The following is a 17,684-nucleotide window of genomic DNA, read 5'->3' as shown; positions in this document are numbered from 1 at the left end:
AGTTTAGATGTCCTAAAACCCTGAGTAAGTTTTGGGGTTACCTCAGATTTCTTCATCTAGTTGCTTATAAAAAAAATAACAGAAAAAAATTGTAGGATTAGTGCTCTACCTTTAATTGCATATTATATAGTGTATGACATATTGGAAAAACATTGTAGTCAATACATTTTAGAGATAAACATTGTCATGTTTTTCTCCTCACTTCTCATCAAGCATTTTTAAAAAAACATCAGACTGATAAAACTGCTCTGAAGAACCCCAAAGTCACCACTTCAGAGCACTTTGATTATTTAAATAAAATTATTACTCAGTTCAGGTTTGAACAGACAGAGGTAGCAATATAGTATGGGTTTACATCATAGAATTTGTTCTGAACTTAGTAAAAACACTCTCCCATTATTGTGTTGGAAACAAAATTTAATAACCATTTCAGTCAGCTTCTGCCAGTGGAGTACGAGATGACTGACAGAGCAGAAATATTAATGTCGCCCCAGTTTTTCAAGAGTCAAGATCGCATGGATACTGATCAATTGCACTAACAAAGCATTTTTAAATGCTCCCCATTTCATCTTCTATAGTTTTTATAAATCTGCCAACACTTTCCATGCCGAATGAAATGGGCTAATAAAATCATCTTCGAATGTGGAACATCCCCCAAATTCTGATTTTTACAAAATTCTGATGATTTTTCCCCACTACAAGAAACGGATGCTTAGATCACAGGTCTTCAAACCTGGCAACTTTAAGACTTGTGGACTTCAACTCCCAGAATTCTCCAGCCAGCAGAGCTGGAATTCAGCATAGCATAGAATTCTGGGAGTTGAAGTCCACAAGTCTTAAAGTTGCCAAGTTTGGGGACACTTGCTTTAGATTTAGAACAAGTTTCCGAGTCTCGGTATCACTAGGTTTCTTCGCTAGGAATTCTGGGCGATGTAGTCCAATGTAACACTCTCTCTCTCTCTCTCTCTCTCTCTCTCTCTCTCTCTCTCTCTCTCTCTCTCTCTCTCTCTCTCTCAGATGAGTAAACTACAGTTCCCATAAATCTCTTGGAGCATGATCCTCTGCTCCAATAACCAGCCACCTGCTGTAGAAACCGGAAGATGACGATTCCATAGCTGGACACGTCGCTACATTAGACGTATGAAGCTGTCACGCCTGGTGAGCGGCTCAGCATGAACGGTGTGAAAGTGACGCCCCAGCGCGACGAATTTCCCCCTCCCCAAGATGCGCCCCTGCCGGACCAGGACGTGGCGCAGGTCCGGCTCCTGGTCTCGGTGGCGGTGGCCGTGTTCGTCGTCTTAGTTCTGGGTGAGTTTCAGCGCGCCTTGGCCCTGCTCGGCAGTGGCTTTCGAGCGGCGCAGAAAGCGGGGAATGAATGGAAGGAGAGCTGGGCTGTCCTAGTGACCCCGGAGCCTTTCGTCGCTCCGTGTCCCTTTAAATCACAATTGCAAGACTGTCGTATACGGCATGGTTATTTGAAGGTAGGTGGCAGTGGGGCTTTTGTGAAGTTCATCAGTGGATCTTGTGCTAGAGATGAAGAGGAGAAACTGGATAGGTTATTAAGAAATATGCCCTAAATCAATGGTTCCCAACCTTTTTTTGGCCATGCCCCATCTAAGCATCTCTAAAATCCTGATTTCCCCCCCCCCACATATAATTCTTACTTTACTCAAAGAGTGAACTCTACTCATGCAGAGGAAGCCTGAAAGGCCATTAAGTTGGTTTAAACAAGGCTCAAATTGCCCCCATTAAAAATTAAATTGCCCCCCTGTGGGGCATGGGCCCCACGTTGGGAACCAGTGCCCTAGGTTGTACAGAAACATCATGCCATGTTTGGGGAATGTCTGGTAGGAGTAGTAGATTACTCACAAATGTATTACACTTGAACTACTTCTTTTCATTGAAGGCTGCTATTAATAGATTATAGATTTGGGGGAGTTTTGCAAAAGCAATGTTCCTTGTCAATCCACCCACCCGATTCTGGTAATTGACTCCAAACAGTCTTCCACTTTCAAAATAAAGTGACTGGGAAAATAAGTATTCTGATACAACACATCTGGCAACCCACAAGCTGGTGAAAATTGCTTTGGACTTTGTCGTGAGGGTTTTATAGTATTTGATGAATGTGCAGGAGAAAGGAAGCTTGTAGGCAAATTTAATTGAGAAAAGGCCTCTGATTTCTGACCAGATAATTGTAATTTGTAATTCTAGCAAAGTAGCGTATTTTATCATTGAGTTTAATGTTATTTTGAATGAACTGCTATCCTACTACAATGGTACTTAAAAGTTTGTAAACCTTTTGAATGTTCTCTATTTCTACATACTGTAGATATGATATAAAATGTGATCTGTTTTTCACTAAAAAACTAGATAAATCCAGTTCAATGAGTCAAAAACATATCTGTATATTTGAAAATGATCCAGAGCTACATATCTTTGTGTGACAAAAGTATGCCACATCTCATATGTGAATCTTAACTGATATACCATCTTTAGGCATCAATAACTGCAACTAAATGTTGATCAGTTTTGCATGTTGATTTGGAGAAATTTTAGCTCATTCCTTCTTACAGAACAGCTTCAAAGGGATGTTGGCGGACCTCCTTGCATGAACTGCCCACTTCCACAATATTTCTATACAGGATGAAGATCAGGACTTTGACCTGGACATTCCAAAATATTTAGTTTTCTTTGCTTTAACCATTCTTTGGTAATTTGACTTGCATTTTGGGTCATTGTCTTCCTGCATTCCTAATCTTAACACTAAACCTGCACAACTATTTTTTCTTTAACTTCAATTCAAAAACAGATACCATGACATTTTGCACTAGAATATGTTCTTACAATTCAGAATTCATAACTTCATCAATGATGGCAATCTGCCCTGGTCTATGGGCAGCAAAGTAGGTCCAACCTGTGATATTGCCACTACCCTGTTTCACAGAATAAGGTTCTTATACTGGAATGCAGTGTTTGCATTTTTCTGAACATAATGCTTTTCAGTCAAGCCAGAAAGTACTATTTTGGTCTCATCCATTTATTGAACATTCTTTTAACATCTTTCTGGATGACCCATCTGATCTTTTGCAAATTGTGGATGGGCAGTAGTGTTCTTTTTTGAGAGTAGGTCTCCTTTTAATCCTGTCATACACATCATTGCTGTTCAATATTCTCATAAACATTGACATTCAGCAATGCAAGAAAGGCCTTTAGTTCTTTAGATGTTCTCCTAAAGTTCTTTGAGATGTTCTAGAGTATTTCATGTATTGCTTTTGGTGTGATCCTGTTTGGTTGACCATTCCTGGGGAGGGTAACAACGGTGTTGAATTGCTACCATTTGTACACTTTCTGCCTGACAGTGAACTACTGTATAGTTTCGTAATGTTTTGAAGACCAGTGAGCAGCAACAACTGTTTTTTGGAGGACCTGGGAAAGTCTTTTATTCAAGCCATGACACACTTTCATATACCTATGTTGAGAAGGTCAGACACTGATATTAAATACCCATAATTCCATTTTTTAAATAAAGCAGAATCTCCATACTTGCACCTTATACACCTGGCTCTAATTTCCCCTGCAAATGAATTAATAATTCTAGAAGTTTACATATTTTTGCCACATAAATTTTAGCTTTGGGTCATTTTTCTCAAACAAATGAATGAGTGTAATGTTTTTATTAATTTGTTTAATTGGGTTCATTTTATCTAGTTTTAGAACTAGTATGGAGAACAGATCATATTTCAGATCACACTTATACAGAAAATTTGAATATTCAAAAGAACACATAAACTTAAACATTATATTTCTGCAGTGCTTCTCTTAAAATGTTCTTATCTTTGTTTGAATGATAACCACTGTTTGTTCGGAATAGATTTTGGTAAACTTCATTAGGGCTCATATTAATAAAAGATAAATAAATGGCTAATGCTTGTTTCTAAACAAATACATTTACTTGTTTGGCATGCATGTATTTCTGATTTGACTGTACAGAAAGTGGTAAAAAATAAATTTTGCAGGAAATAAATATTGTGAATTGCCTGCTTATTCTGTCAGATCAACTGTTTATAACACAGGAAAAAAGTTACAGGTTTGGAAAAAACTCGCATATGACTTAAAATTATAACTTACGGTATACTCTCTGTATATAATGTGAAGCAGCTTTGGTTTTAGACATTGCATGAGTCAAAATATTTTCATGGATAGCAATGTTATTTATGCATATAGCTTACTTATTGCTTGTCTTTTTCAGTACTTTGGAAAGTTTTCCAAGCAAGAAAGAGCAGTCGGACAGCAGTGCTTCTGGCTGGTCTGTGTGACTCAGGAAAAACTCTTCTGTTTGTTAGGGTATGCAAGTTTCTTTCATAATTTCTTTTAGACTGTATCTTTTAGACTAATATTTTGTTGTGATTTTTTTCATGTTATGGGAAGATTAAACTTAAACACTTTTAATTTCTTCTTGCTTTTGAAGTCTTTGAAAGCATTAGATCTGTAATTTTACTGAGAATACTTAATTTTACCTGCTTTCTTTTGATTTCCGTAGCTCTTAACAGGAAATTTCAGAAATACTCAAACTTCCATAACTGATGGTTCTGCCTTGTACAGAGTAAAAAATGACAAGGTAAGGATGAAAATGTTGCATATTGTGGTATATATGTATACATATGTGAAAGGATTGTTATTTGTTTGAAATAAACTCAAATAATTGTAGAAGGCAATAAAAATGTATAAGCCTAAGCAAAATACTGCCTAAAATTGCTCCATGATAAATATATATTGCTTTTCCTATAGAATAGGAATGTGACTTTAATTGACCTTCCTGGCCATGAGAGCTTGAGGCTTCAGTTCCTGGATAGGTTCAAGGCTGCAGCTAGGTAAGTTTCAAAAGAATGGTTCTATTAGCATTTTCAGGACATTACTGGTGTATAGACTTTTAGGATTGCTGCAAATAAATAGGAGGATGTGATGAAATATGTGCATCTTATCTGTTGGATTTTGTTCATCTCTTGCTCCCTCTTTTCCTAAACTTTTCTGTCCAGCTAATTGGAGAAGAGTTTCAAAACAAAACAATTCACATTAAGATAGCAAATTTTGACAGTATCGACACTTAAGAGGGAAAAAATGCTGATTATAAGCAGTTTCATATTGTGGAGGGGGAGTTGTTTATTTTCCTGATATATCAATTGAAATTAATATCATGCACTGCATTTTTTTTTGTATAGGGCAGTTGTGTTTGTTGTGGATAGTGTAGCTTTCCAACGGGAGATGAAAGATGTGGCAGAATTTCTATATCAGCTCCTGACTGATAACACAATTCTGAAAAATGCACCTCCCCTCTTAATAGCCTGCAACAAACAAGGTAAAGCCTTTCATCTTTGAAATAAGCCGAACTTCACTGACATATAATTTAAAATGTTTATACTGATCAGTATTTTGCCATGCCTTTTATAAGGTATAGAATAAATGCACATTTGGTAAACTAACAACTTTTATCTGTTTCTAAAATTTGGATCCTGTTATGGGAAATCATGGTTTATTTTAATGGTGGTTTATGAACTCAGCCAATTAGCCAGATACAAATATAACTATTATTTACATATCTGGAAGGATATCACCAACCACTTACCACACCATCGTGTTGCAGTGGTGAATTCAGGTTTTAGTAACTGCCCTTTTTAGAAACTGAGTGATGACTATGTCTGGAAGTAATAGTTGTGTGACTTTCCCCATTTTTTGTAGTTATCTGAGATTTGCCTTCATGAGCTTGCCTGATGATAACTCAGATTAAACCTTCTCTAACTACCCTCCAGTTTCTTTGGAATGCACCCCCTAGAGTTCAAAGGCCTAGCAATGTCATTAGCTTTTAGAAAGTTCCTTCAAATGTATAAAGCCATTATTTGTAGCACAGTATTAATATGTTTATCCCTTATTCTTTCCATAGATGTTACAATGGCAAAATCTTCTAAGCTCATACAGCAGCAACTGGAAAGAGAGCTGTAAGTTCAAAGAATCAGCTAATTGGTGTCAACCTTAATGCATCTTTCGTTATGTGCAAGGTTACTGCCCAATAGTGATGAAATTATTTTCATGTTGTGAAGGCACAAGGGAAAGTAATGTCAAGCAAATGAAAAATAAACCCGATTTTGCCTGTAGAATTTCCAATGAGATCAGCTAGAGTTTTAAATAGCAACATACATATTAATTTAATCAAGTCTATTAGCTGGAGTATATATTTAAAACATTGCTTTCAAAAATTATTCAAATTATTCTTGATTTAATATGTCAGTTTCCCCCCTCCCTCTCTCCCTTGCCATTGATTTTTTGTTGACTGCTGGAGACCTCCTGAACTGGTCCCTGCAGTGTTTTTGAGAAGATTATGGAAATGGTTTGCCACTGTCTCCTTCCTGAGAGGGTGTAACTTAAGTTCCTACATTTAGCACCTACAATATCCAATTTTACAAAAATGTATTTCTTTTATAACCTGAATAGAAAATTATAGTTTTATGCATACTATATAGTTCACATTGAAAAATAACAATGGATACTCCTTTTTCCCCACATATATACTGTACCTGAGTCTCTCCCATCCATTAAAATAAAGAACATTTAAAGTAATGCCATTATTTGTTTTGTGTTTTCAAATTAAATTTCTGAGCAAATGTAACACAAAAAGGTGCTTTCCTTTGTTCAACTTTAAGTTAATTCTTAAAGCTATTCCTTGAATCATTATAATCTTATTTTTGGTTATCACCAGAACTGACAACAAATTGCAAAGATGTTGCTGAGAATAAAATATCTCTTTGTTCTCCTTTTCCTAAAGTACAATTGAAGAATTAAAACACTTGACCAATTATTGAAACTTTAATTTAAGTATGATTTACTATTGCCAGATTTCTGTGTGCTTTGGCTATAAATATCTATGATCTAATATTTAGGTCCTTTTCCCAAAGATGGATTATTCATCTGTTTTATATATTTCTGTGCCATGCTTTCTCTTGGGCAGCTCAGAGTGACTTACAAAGAAACACTCTGAAAAACAGGATAGCCAACAAAACATGAAAATAATAAATATATAAATTAAAGTAAAAGTTATGCAGCAAATGTCGGTAGCTCAGGTGTAGAATGAGAGTAAAGGTTTGATCTCCGAGCTTATGGGTTGGTTTCTGAACATTTCGTTACTAGGCTAGTAACATCTTTAACTCCACTGAAGATGTTACTTAGATTGGTAATGAAATGTTCAGAAACCAGTCCACAAGCTTGGAGAACAAACCTTTATCCTAAAAGTTAAGTTTTAAAGAGGAAAAAAAACAATAAAACAGGTAATAGTTTGGTTGAGGAGAAGTTGTGATTCTACCCATGTTGTCTAGTTTCATACATCTCTCTCTAAAGATTGTACAACCTGCCCTCAATGCCAATTGTTGATTTTATACAGACCCATTTTATTTGTCTAAGTTTGTTCTCTTTTTTTTTTCAGTAATACCTTAAGAGTGACCCTCTCTGCTGCCCCAAGTACCATGGATAGTTCAAGCTCGGGATCTGTCATTCAACTTGGGAAGAAGGGAAAGGAGTTCGACTTCTCTCAGCTGCCCATGAAAGTTGAATTTGTTGAATGTAGTGCCAGAGGAAACAAGGGAGAGGAGGGTAGTGCTGACATTAATGACTTGGAAAAATGGCTAGCAAAAATTGGCTGAGAATAAGGTGGCAAAGAAGAGGCCATGGGAAGAGTAGATGGGGCATGCAATTTAATAGAGAAATAACTTGAGTTTTAAATAGCAACTTGGCTAGGAAAAGATGCACACTTGGGGCTTGGAGCAATGGTGAGGATATTCAGTCTCTTGCTCAGGGAAGTTTTTACTTTCTATTCCTTGTTCCCAGAAAGGCTCTGCTGAAGTATTTTTTAAATGTAGCCTAGCAAAGTGTGTCCTCTTTTCTGCTTCCCATTCTCATTGTTGTAGGTAATTTTCTTCTTTAAAAAAGGAGAATCCTTGTTACGCAAACGTCTCAAAATGAAAAGGATCATGTCAAGATATTCCTAGATTCAAATTCTTTTGCTTTTGTTTTCCTTCCAATATTCTTCTCATCTGAAATGCTTGTGATCTATTCAATTTATTTTATTCTTTCATTCTCTAAAAAGTTTTATAGCACTCTGTAATGGGTAGAATATACTATTGTAACACTAGTAATATGGCTTCTAAAAAAGAAAAAGAAATAGGTAACTATTTCCAATATTCTGTGCAATGCCTAGCAGTGTGGCTACCCTATCACTTGATATGTGTTGTTTTGCTTCTAAAAATTGACTGAATAATTGGTACACAAGATTAGAAAATCTCAAACCTTCCTTCCTTCCTTCCTTCTGTGATGTTGTTATTTCAGTATTTAAACTCTGCTTCTGATGGGCACTTTCCTATTCTTTTCTGATACACATTTGGTTGGATTACGAAATTCTTAGCAAATGTTAAATTATATAGCATCTTCATGGAAAGAGTGTGCCAAGTTTGTAAATCTACTAAAATGTAACATGCTACCTTCTGAGAATATTATATTTTAATAGATTTAAAACTTCTATTAGTGCTTTAAGAGGTGTCATTCCATCAGCTCCTGAAAGATGCTTCTCCTGTAGAATGTTCAGTGTTCAAGAGAAGCCATTAGAACTGCGTACCTGTGGTTCTCTATCAAACAAGATGTAACTGTTCTCAGTCATATTCTTGTTTAACATTGTATTTTATATGCCATACTTTTTACAGCAGAAATAGGTAACTTAGAATTTTTTTAGTCTGTCACAAGCTGGACTTGATACTTTTTCTTGATGAGTTTCATTTCCCAAAAGTGTTGTCTGTAAAAAAAAGTGATATGTACACAGAAAACACATTTAATTGTTGTTTTGAATGCTTAATGTACATCTCTTCTGTCCTGTACTTGTTACTAAAGACCAAGTTCTATTAAAATGTTTTTCTTAAATTGTATGAATTGGTCCCTAATATTTATGTATACCCCACAAAAATCTGTTCAGTATTAATAACTTCACGATTTGCTCCCAAGTATAGACCTAGAAATAGCTTTTTGTACATTAGGTGACTTGCAAATGGAACGTCAGGGCCATGCCTCTAAACTATGTTTGAGCTTAGGAATGAAGTTGTGCTCTCTTGCTTTTATTTAATAAACTTTTTGCCAAATCTATATAAATAAATATGTAAATGTTTGTTTGTTCAAAATCTTAAATCTCTGAAGGTTCTTCACTGATTGCTTTGAAATTTTGACACAACAATTTCCGGGGGGCGGAGCCTGTCGCCGAAAAGGGCTCAACGGAGCTCCTCTCAGAGATCTGGTCTGTATATCTAAATAAGATCATAGATATCACCCCTTTTTGGCTAAGAAAGGGGCAGGGAGTAGCTCTGTGGCTAGGGTCTATTCGTAGTTCACAGCCTTTTTCTTTTTTTGGCTGTGGACAGAGATTAGATCCAGCGTAAGCGGAGCCTTTATCTCCAGCCAGTTCTTCTCAGCTGCTTTTTTTTTGCAGCCCTAGACAGGCGACCCCCCCCCCCAGGACAAAGCAAAGTTGTTTGAAGCTAGGATTAATACGGGCAGGTCCCATCCCTGTGAGATTTATGCTTTTATTACTATCTTAAACACCAGCTCCATTTGTCCTAGAGGCTTCTTTGTTTAAACGGACTTCAAAATGGCGATTTCTCTCCGTTGGTGACTGATAGGGGATGTACTTAACCGGCTTTACCTTCTTGCAGACCGCTCCTTAACAAAATAATTTTTTTGGGAAACAGAGGGGAGCGAGAGCACTGTTTATTTGTTTATTTACAATGGCACCCAAGTCAAAATCGAAGCGTCTCCCTACGAATGTGCTTAAAGAATCTACGAATGAATTTAAAGAATCTACTATGGAATCGCAGCCCTTGTCTCCTACGCCCTCTACTGGAGAATTCGTAACACAGGAATTTTTCTTTCAAATGTTTAATGATTTTAAACAAGAAATTAAAGAATTTGTATTGGAGCTATATGGTAATTTAAAGTCTAAAATTGCCCAAATGAAGGCGAATACGTTTGCAGCCGTGTCTGCCCTGTCAGATTATACCGCTGAAATGGAGAACAAACTGGAAAGTTTGGAGGAGGCTAATTCTAAGTTGACCACTAATATCCAAACATTAGAACAAAAAATTAGAGATACTCAAGAACAGCTTGTTATGATAAATTTTGATAAGAAGGCATTTGCAATAAGAGTCAGAGGATTCCGCGAAAAGGAGCGAGAGAATCTGAAACAGACCTTTGTTGAAGCCTTCAGCCATGCGGTGGGAAGCCCGGGACTTAATTTTGATTGGCAGATTCGGAAAATCTTATCGACAGAATTCATTGGTAGCGGAACAGCGACAGCTCCCGAGGGACATAATTATATATTTCTCCACAAAAGAATCCAGAAACGCGATCATGCAAAAATTTTACAATAATAGCTTGCGAGTTGATGGCCAGGACTTGATTGTCTTCAAAGAAATACCATTCCAGATGTTGAGAGCAAGAAGAGACTATGCTTTTTTAACTAAAGAGCTTAGAAATCAACAGATTCAATATAGATGGGAGGCCCCAGCCGGCATTACGGTCACATTTGAGAATCAAAGACTTCGTCTTAACTCTGTTTCGGAGGCTCGAGATTTCTATTACAAGACTTTGAAGGCGGGACTTCCTGATTCACTTGGAAAAGAGGAAAGACAAGCCGAAGGAGAAGGCAAGCAACAGACCACATGGCTGCAAGATGGAGGGGGTAGCTCCCCCCCCGCGGAGAAACAGAAAAGCGGAGTTCGAGAATTTAGACATTCTAAAATATTCGTTAAAGCCGTGGATTGAATGGGGGTTTGCGACCTCTCTCTGGTAGAAAAAGCGGAATTGGATATTGGTGGGGTGATGCTGAATGTACATTTGTAAAATGCATGCAGAATGATTTACGCTGTTTAAATCTTGTTAGAAGGGAAAGTTTGAAGAGATTATTTTAAAATAGAAGGTAAACTGATTCTTGTTGAAACTATTATTTGAATATGTGGAATGATCTATGCTATCTAATTTTTATTAGAAGGGAAAGGTTGGTGAAATTATTTTGAGCCAGAGTGTAAACTAATGTCTGCATAAATTTGATAGTGGTAAATATCAGAGAAGCAAGGAATGAGGGTAAAATGCATGCGGAATGATTTACATTGTTTAAATCCTATTAGAAGGGAAAGCTGGATGGGATCATCTCAAGATAGAATGCAAACTGATTTTAGTGTAAAGTAATATTGGATCCACGCTGCTTAAATTTTACTAGAAGGGAAAGTTTGGTCAGATCATTTTGAGCTAGATTGTAAATTGATGTCTGCACAAATTTGTATAAATTTTGACTCTTGTGTGAATTACTGTTTGAAAATAAGGTTAAGAAAGATTATTTGTAGGGATTATGGGAAAAGGGACGAGGGTGAAATGCGCGCGGAATGATTTACGCTGTTTAAATCCTATTAGAAGGGAAAGTTTGGTGAGATTATTTTTCTGTAAAGTAATATTTGAATATGTGGAATGATCCACGCTGCTTAAATTTTACTAGAAGGGAAAGTTTGGGGAGATTATTTTTGAGCTAGATTGTATACTGATGTCTATATAAATTTGTATAAATGTTTATCTGAATATAAGGTTAAGGAAGAGGAACTGGAGAGTTTACAGGAGGTTGGGGTAAATAACAAAGAAGCAAGAGACGAGAATAAAATACATATAGGACACTTACACTATTTAAACATAAATAAAGATGGGGGGCTGAGCTTAATACATAGAGTTCTTTTTTTTCTTTTTTTTCTTTTTCCTTTTTTTTTCTTTTCTTTCTTTTCCTTTATACATGTATTTACCCAATTTTTATTTTATTTTAATATATTATTTTTATTTTTAATTCATACGAGTACAAGATACTTTAGATAGAGGGCAGTGCCAGGTGTGGGCCCTGGGAAGTCGGGAGGATTAGGGATGGGGATTTATGGGGGGTGGGTGGGTGGGTGTTAATATACTCTCAATAAGAAAAAGAATGCACTTGTATACGGTTGTTCTTTTTTTTTTTTTTTTTTTTCTCCTTTTTTTTTCTTTATATTTTTTTCCTTGGTTTATTTTATTTTTTATTATATTATATTAATAAACAACAGCTGAATAAAGGAATGCACCAGGGAGGGAGGTAGAGGGAAAGAAGAGGGAGGAGTAAGGAAGGAGTAAGGGGAATGTAAGGAGGGCGTGCTGGGAGTAAGGGGAGAAGGAAGGTTTGAGGGGAAAGGGAAGTAGGAGGGGAGTGTTAGAGGGAGGAAAGGAAAGTTGGAGGGGGAAGGTGGGGTGTATGGAGGATGGAAGTGTCAGGTGGGGTTGTGAATGATGACTTGTGTTTTCTTTTTTATTTTGTTTTATTTCTTTTCTTATAGCAAATATCCAGTATATAAGTGACTGTAAAATGGAATGTGAATGTGAAAATGAATAAAATATTATGGAAAAAAAAAAATTTGACACAACGTTGCATTAGAATACGAGCGTGTTTTTATATACCTATATTATATAGATGTCACACCTGTGACAGGTAAAAATATGCTTTTTTGAAAACCAGCGCCATCTGTTGTACGTAAAAGCAACACACACTATACCTAATATTTCACGATTCCATTTCAATGTTTCCGATTGCATTGTTATATTGAATTTTCATAGATTTGATTATTTTCATTTTGATTTAATTATTTTATGTGACATTGCGTTGGAATTGAGCTGTGTCGTTTACCATAGCGTTCATTTTGTGAGTATAGTATATTCGGAACAGTTCGGCCTCTCTCCAGCTTCGTCCCGATGGTGATTTAGTGATTTTAGTGATTTTATTAATATTTATAGGCCGCCCTTTTCCCTGAGGGGACTCAGGGCGGCTTACATAAAATGGGGAAGGGAGGGTACAGACAATAGACACAAATTAGTACATAAAATAAAATAGTAAACAACATTCATTCATCATTCGGGTGGGGACAGATTATCATTATCCCCAGGCCTGACGGGCTAGCCAGGTCTTAAGGGCTGTGCGGAAGGTCTGAACGGTGGTGAGGGTATGAATCTCCACGGGGAGATCGTTCCAAAGGGTCGGAGCTACTACTGAAAAGGCTCTCCTCCGTGTGGTTGCCAGTCGACACTGACTGGCTGATGGTACTCGGAGGAGGCCTAATCTATGCGATCTAATTGGTCGCAGGGAGGTAATTGGCAGGAGGCGGTCTCTCAAGTACGCAGATCCACTACCATGGAGGGCTTTATGAGTGACAAGTAGCACCTTGAAGCGCACCCGGAGATCAACAGGTAGCCAGCGCAGCTCGCAGAGGATAGGTGTTATGTGGGCGAACCGAGGTGCACCCACAATCACTCGCGCGGCCGCGTTCTGGACTAGCTGAAGTCGCCGGATGCTCTTCAAGGGCAGCCCCATGTAGAGCACATTGCAGTATTCCAGCCTAGAGGTCACAAGGGCCCGAGTGACTTGTGAGGGCCTCCCGATTCAGGTAGGGTCGCAACTGGTGTACCAGGCGAACCTGGGCAAATGCCCCCCTGGTCACAGCCGTCAGATGGTGGTCGAAAGTCAGCTGTGGATCCAGGAGGACTCCCAAGTTGCGAACCCTCTCTGAGGGGTATAAAATTTGACCCCCCAGCCTGAGTGATGGAACACTGGTCGAATTATTGGGAGGGAAACACAACAGCCACTCGGTCTTCTCCGGGTTGAGTACAAGCTTGTTAGCCCTCATCCAGTCCATAACGGCTTCAAGACCCCAGCTCATCACGTCCACCGCTTCATTGAGTTGGCACGGGGCGGACAGATACAACTGAGTATCGTCCGCGTATTGATGGTATTTTATCCCGTGCCTCCGAATGATCTCGCCCAGCGGTTTCATGTAGATGTTAAATAGTAGGGGGGATAAGACCGAACCCTGCGGCACCCCATATGTTAGGGGCCTAGGGGTCGATCTCTGCCCCCCCACTAACACCGACTGCGACCTGTCCGAGAGGTAGGAGGAGAACCACTGCAAAACAGTGCCTCCCACCCCCACCTCCCGCAGTCGTCGCAGAAGGATACCATGGTCGATGGTATCGAAAGCCGCTGAGAGGTCGAGGAGAACCAGGATGGAGGCATGGCCTCAGTCTCTGGCTCTCCAGAGATCATCGGTCAATGCGACCAAAGCGGTTTCTGTGCTGTAACCGGGTCTGAAGCCCGACTGGAAGGGGTCGAGATAATTTGCTTCCTCCAAGGACCATTGGAGCTGGAAGGCCACCACCTTCTCGACAACCTTCCCTACAAAAGGGAGGTTGGAGACTGGTCGATAGTTGTTAAGAACAGCTGGATCCAGAGATGGCTTCTTCAGGAGGGGTCTCACCACCGCCGCTTTAAGTGCGGCGGGGAAGTGCCCCTCCCGAAGATGTGTGGCTGGGATGTATATGTGTGGCTGGGTTGCAGCCGCACCCTTTCCCCTTTCTGCCCCTCCTCCAACGAGCTTCGGCCATTTCTGCCAAGGGGAGCCGAAGCCCTTTGGCCTCCTCCTCCCCTCTCTCCTCTCCCCTCCCACCAGGCCTTTGCTGTCTGTGGTGGGGCAGCGCCTGCGCCATCCCTCAGCTGCTTCCCCACACCCTTAAGTCGGCCTTCCCTCGCCCAGCCCAGTGGAGCTTCAGAGGAGGCGGAGCGTCTCCTTGGCCAGGCCAGCTGCGCGCATTCTCCGCCCCCCCTCACAATGAGCCAGCTAAGGCCTCGCCAGGGGTGGCTCCTTCCTCCTTCTCAGGGGACACCGGCCGCCTCCTCTTGCCCCCACTGAAGGAAGCCAGGTCGGGGCGGCGGCCTCCTCCTTTCCTCCTCAGCCCAGCCAGGGCAGCGTCTGAGGGAGCCGTCGGTGTCGTTGGTGTCGGGCCTTCCTCCTGCCGGCCCCAATGCAGCAGCAGCCACAGCAGCAGCCTGACTCAGTGGAGGAGGGTGTCAGGCCGGGGCCTGCAGGAGCGTCCTCCATGGCGGCTCTTGCAGGGGCCACCGTGGCTTACTTCCATGCGAGGGCCACCTCTGCCGGGGGAGCCGTGGCCGGTGCAATGAATGGCAGGGCCTGCCAGGTGGGCAAAACCCTCACGAACCTTGCAGCTGCTAACAACAACATGACCCTGCCGTTGTTTTATTCGCCCAATATGTATTTGCCAGGAACCGCCCTGGGAATGTTTCTTTCTTCGCATGCTGCTGGTAAATGTGCCCAGTCCAGCAATTGAAAATTGTTTCTCACATGGACAATTATATGTTGCGTGTTCTAGAGTTGGCAAACCAGACAATCTCTATATCTGCACAGACAATGGAACAACAAAAAATATTGTATACCCAGAAGCATTGTGAAATTAAACATATTAGAAACTTGCATTTTCTCTTGTTTTTCTTTTCCATTTAACCAGACTGGGTCACAGCAATGCGTGGCTAGGTACAGCTAGTCCAGAATAAAAGTGGTAAATAAATCTTGAGTACTCTGCTTGCCATGAGGCCCATGGCCCACATTGTCCTTGAACAAGATGCAAAGGTGTAGAACCCACACGTTTTTATATTATTATTTATGTCTACAAATAAAGATATATTTGCCTAACATATCTCTGCTATTCTCAGTTACATTTTGTTTAAATAGAATGTGAATACATCGTTTAGAGTGCATTTTTAATTAGGGTTATTTTTGCTTGTGAAAGTCTTATGACTTGCTACAAAATTCTATAGGATTAAAAGATGTATTTTAATAGGAGTTACTGTACATTTTTTTTGTATTTTAGTTTCTAAACTGCAATTGGGGAGGGAGACTGAAAGGAAGCAACAGTGATGTTGTAGAATTTAATTTGTTATAGGATATAAACATTAATTCCTGGAACAGTTTCAAATTGCAGCATGTAAAAAAATATATCACAACAACCAACATTAAAAATCTGTCTACTGCCAGATGTTGGATTTAAAGAGAGCCCTTCAGGTTTGAGAAATGCTAGATTATATGTGTTTTATATGTAGCAGTAAAAATACCTTTTATATATTTTAATGTGAATTTACAAAAACAGAATTACAAGGCACAGATATCTGGGAATAGCATCTTATAAAAGATATATATGTTGTCTGTTCCTGTATTTAAATAATTGCTGGAATAAAAGTACCGTATTTTTCAGAGTATAAGATGCACCCTTTTCCCTCAAAAAAGAGGCTGAAAATCTGGGTGCGTCTCATACACTGAATACAGCATTTTTTTGCCTCCCGAAACCCTGCCCCCTTCATCAAAATGGCTGTGCATAGCCTTTTGGAGCCTTGTAGGGGAGGGCAGAAATGAACAAATAACGGGCCATTTTTTTGCTCATTTTTGCCCCCCCCCCCTCAGGACCACTCTACAAGCCTCCTAAAGGCTATTCATGCCCTTTAAAAAAAAACTAGGCCTGTTTTCGCCAAAAATGGGCTGTTTTTGAGAGGACTGCAGAGTGCAAAAACATTTTTTTAAATTTGCCTCTTCAAAACCTTGATGCTTCTTATACTCTGAAAAATACGGTAAATAAAAATATTTTTCTATTGCAATAGGAAACTATTCCCATAGTTTTATTCGCCCAATATGTATTTGTCAGTTGAAGACAGCATTTTAATTTTTTTTAAAGGATTTGTTAATGGTGCTAAGAACATTTGCATGGAGATTCTGCTGCTTCTGTTAAAAAAATAAGCTCTGATATGTTTATATATTTAAGAGAAATTACCTTTATTGTCATTTATAACCAGGAGCTTAAATACTTTGCTCTCCCAGTTGGCTTGGGACTCCAAAGGAGGAGCTTCATCTTGGGAGTGGTAGATAATATCAGATCCCATCTCCCCCACCACTCATCCTATTCCCTCCCTCCCCATCTTTTAGGTATTGTATTTTGTATTTTTATATTTTTGGAGTATTCATATAGTTTTATCTTTTTAATATTGTAAGCTACCCAGAGTTATCTATGCCATGGTAAGATGGGCGGTCAATAAAATTAATAAATAAATAAAGCTAAGTTCAATTATATACTAATTCCAATAAAAGGTGGTCTCAATGAGACTGTCTCTTCTTCATCTTTTGTCTATATACGATAGTTGGTTTTTTTTCTCAACTATCAATTCAGTGGGAGACAATCCATTGTGTAATTTCTATAAATTGCTCTGGGGAAGGCTATAAAAACTCTTCTTTGATTTTCAGCTCAGCTGTGTTGAATTTCAGTTTTATGTTTTGGTTGAATTTCTTTAGTTAATGCAAATGGCCCAAAGAGGGCAGAACCCCCAAATTTTAAATATTTGACAGTGATTCTTCCACTTGTGTGTCACTTTGCAAATATTGCAGTTTTATGTATCAGGCTGTGATGTCAGTTTAATTCCTGGAATACTGCTGTTCCATTAGACTAAGTTTTTATTCTGCAACTTTATTGTCCATCTGGGGAATTTTATTGCTGTTTTCACAAACAAAAAGTATATTAAGAGATGAAATAATGGTATATTTATGCCTGCAATGATGTTTGCTAAGAATTTTGAGTAAGTAAATATTCTGCTTGGTGACACTCTTTCTCCCTAATCTTTTGGGGATTTATCTACATGCATTTACTGTTGCTAATCTGTGTGCATATTTATCAGAACCACATTTCTGCAACTTCTGCAGCCAAATGTTTTGGAA

The 17,684-nt window shown here is 39.0% G+C and overlaps 1 protein-coding gene across 1 annotated transcript; it reads left to right on the top strand.

Moving 5' to 3' along the window:
- Nucleotides 1–1,106: 1,106 nt before the first annotated feature.
- Nucleotides 1,107–8,960, top strand: SRPRB (SRP receptor subunit beta). The gene is made up of 7 exons (XM_032225279.1): nucleotides 1,107–1,308; nucleotides 4,250–4,344; nucleotides 4,541–4,618; nucleotides 4,789–4,871; nucleotides 5,220–5,356; nucleotides 5,939–5,993; nucleotides 7,472–8,960. The coding sequence occupies exons 1-7, from the start codon at nucleotides 1,173–1,175 to the stop codon at nucleotides 7,686–7,688; spliced, it is 801 nt and encodes a 266-aa protein (XP_032081170.1). The 5' UTR covers nucleotides 1,107–1,172; the 3' UTR covers nucleotides 7,689–8,960.
- Nucleotides 8,961–17,684: the final 8,724 nt, after the last annotated feature.

This window comes from Thamnophis elegans, chromosome 10 (assembly GCF_009769535.1).
Source record: "Thamnophis elegans isolate rThaEle1 chromosome 10, rThaEle1.pri, whole genome shotgun sequence".
Taxonomy (NCBI): domain Eukaryota; kingdom Metazoa; phylum Chordata; class Lepidosauria; order Squamata; family Colubridae; genus Thamnophis; species Thamnophis elegans.
This window is presented reverse-complemented; position numbering and strand designations above follow the sequence as displayed.

Bases quoted from the DNA above. Each gene is read 5' to 3' on its own strand.
- SRPRB (XM_032225279.1), top strand. From the start codon at position 1,173: ATGAACGGTGTGAAAGTGACGCCCCAGCGCGACGAATTTCCCCCTCCC. The intron at 5,357-5,938 runs GTAAAGCCTTTC...TTCTTTCCATAG, and splicing joins AATAGCCTGCAACAAACAAG to ATGTTACAATGGCAAAATCT. The intron at 5,994-7,471 runs GTAAGTTCAAAG...TTTTTTTTTCAG, and splicing joins CAGCAACTGGAAAGAGAGCT to TAATACCTTAAGAGTGACCC.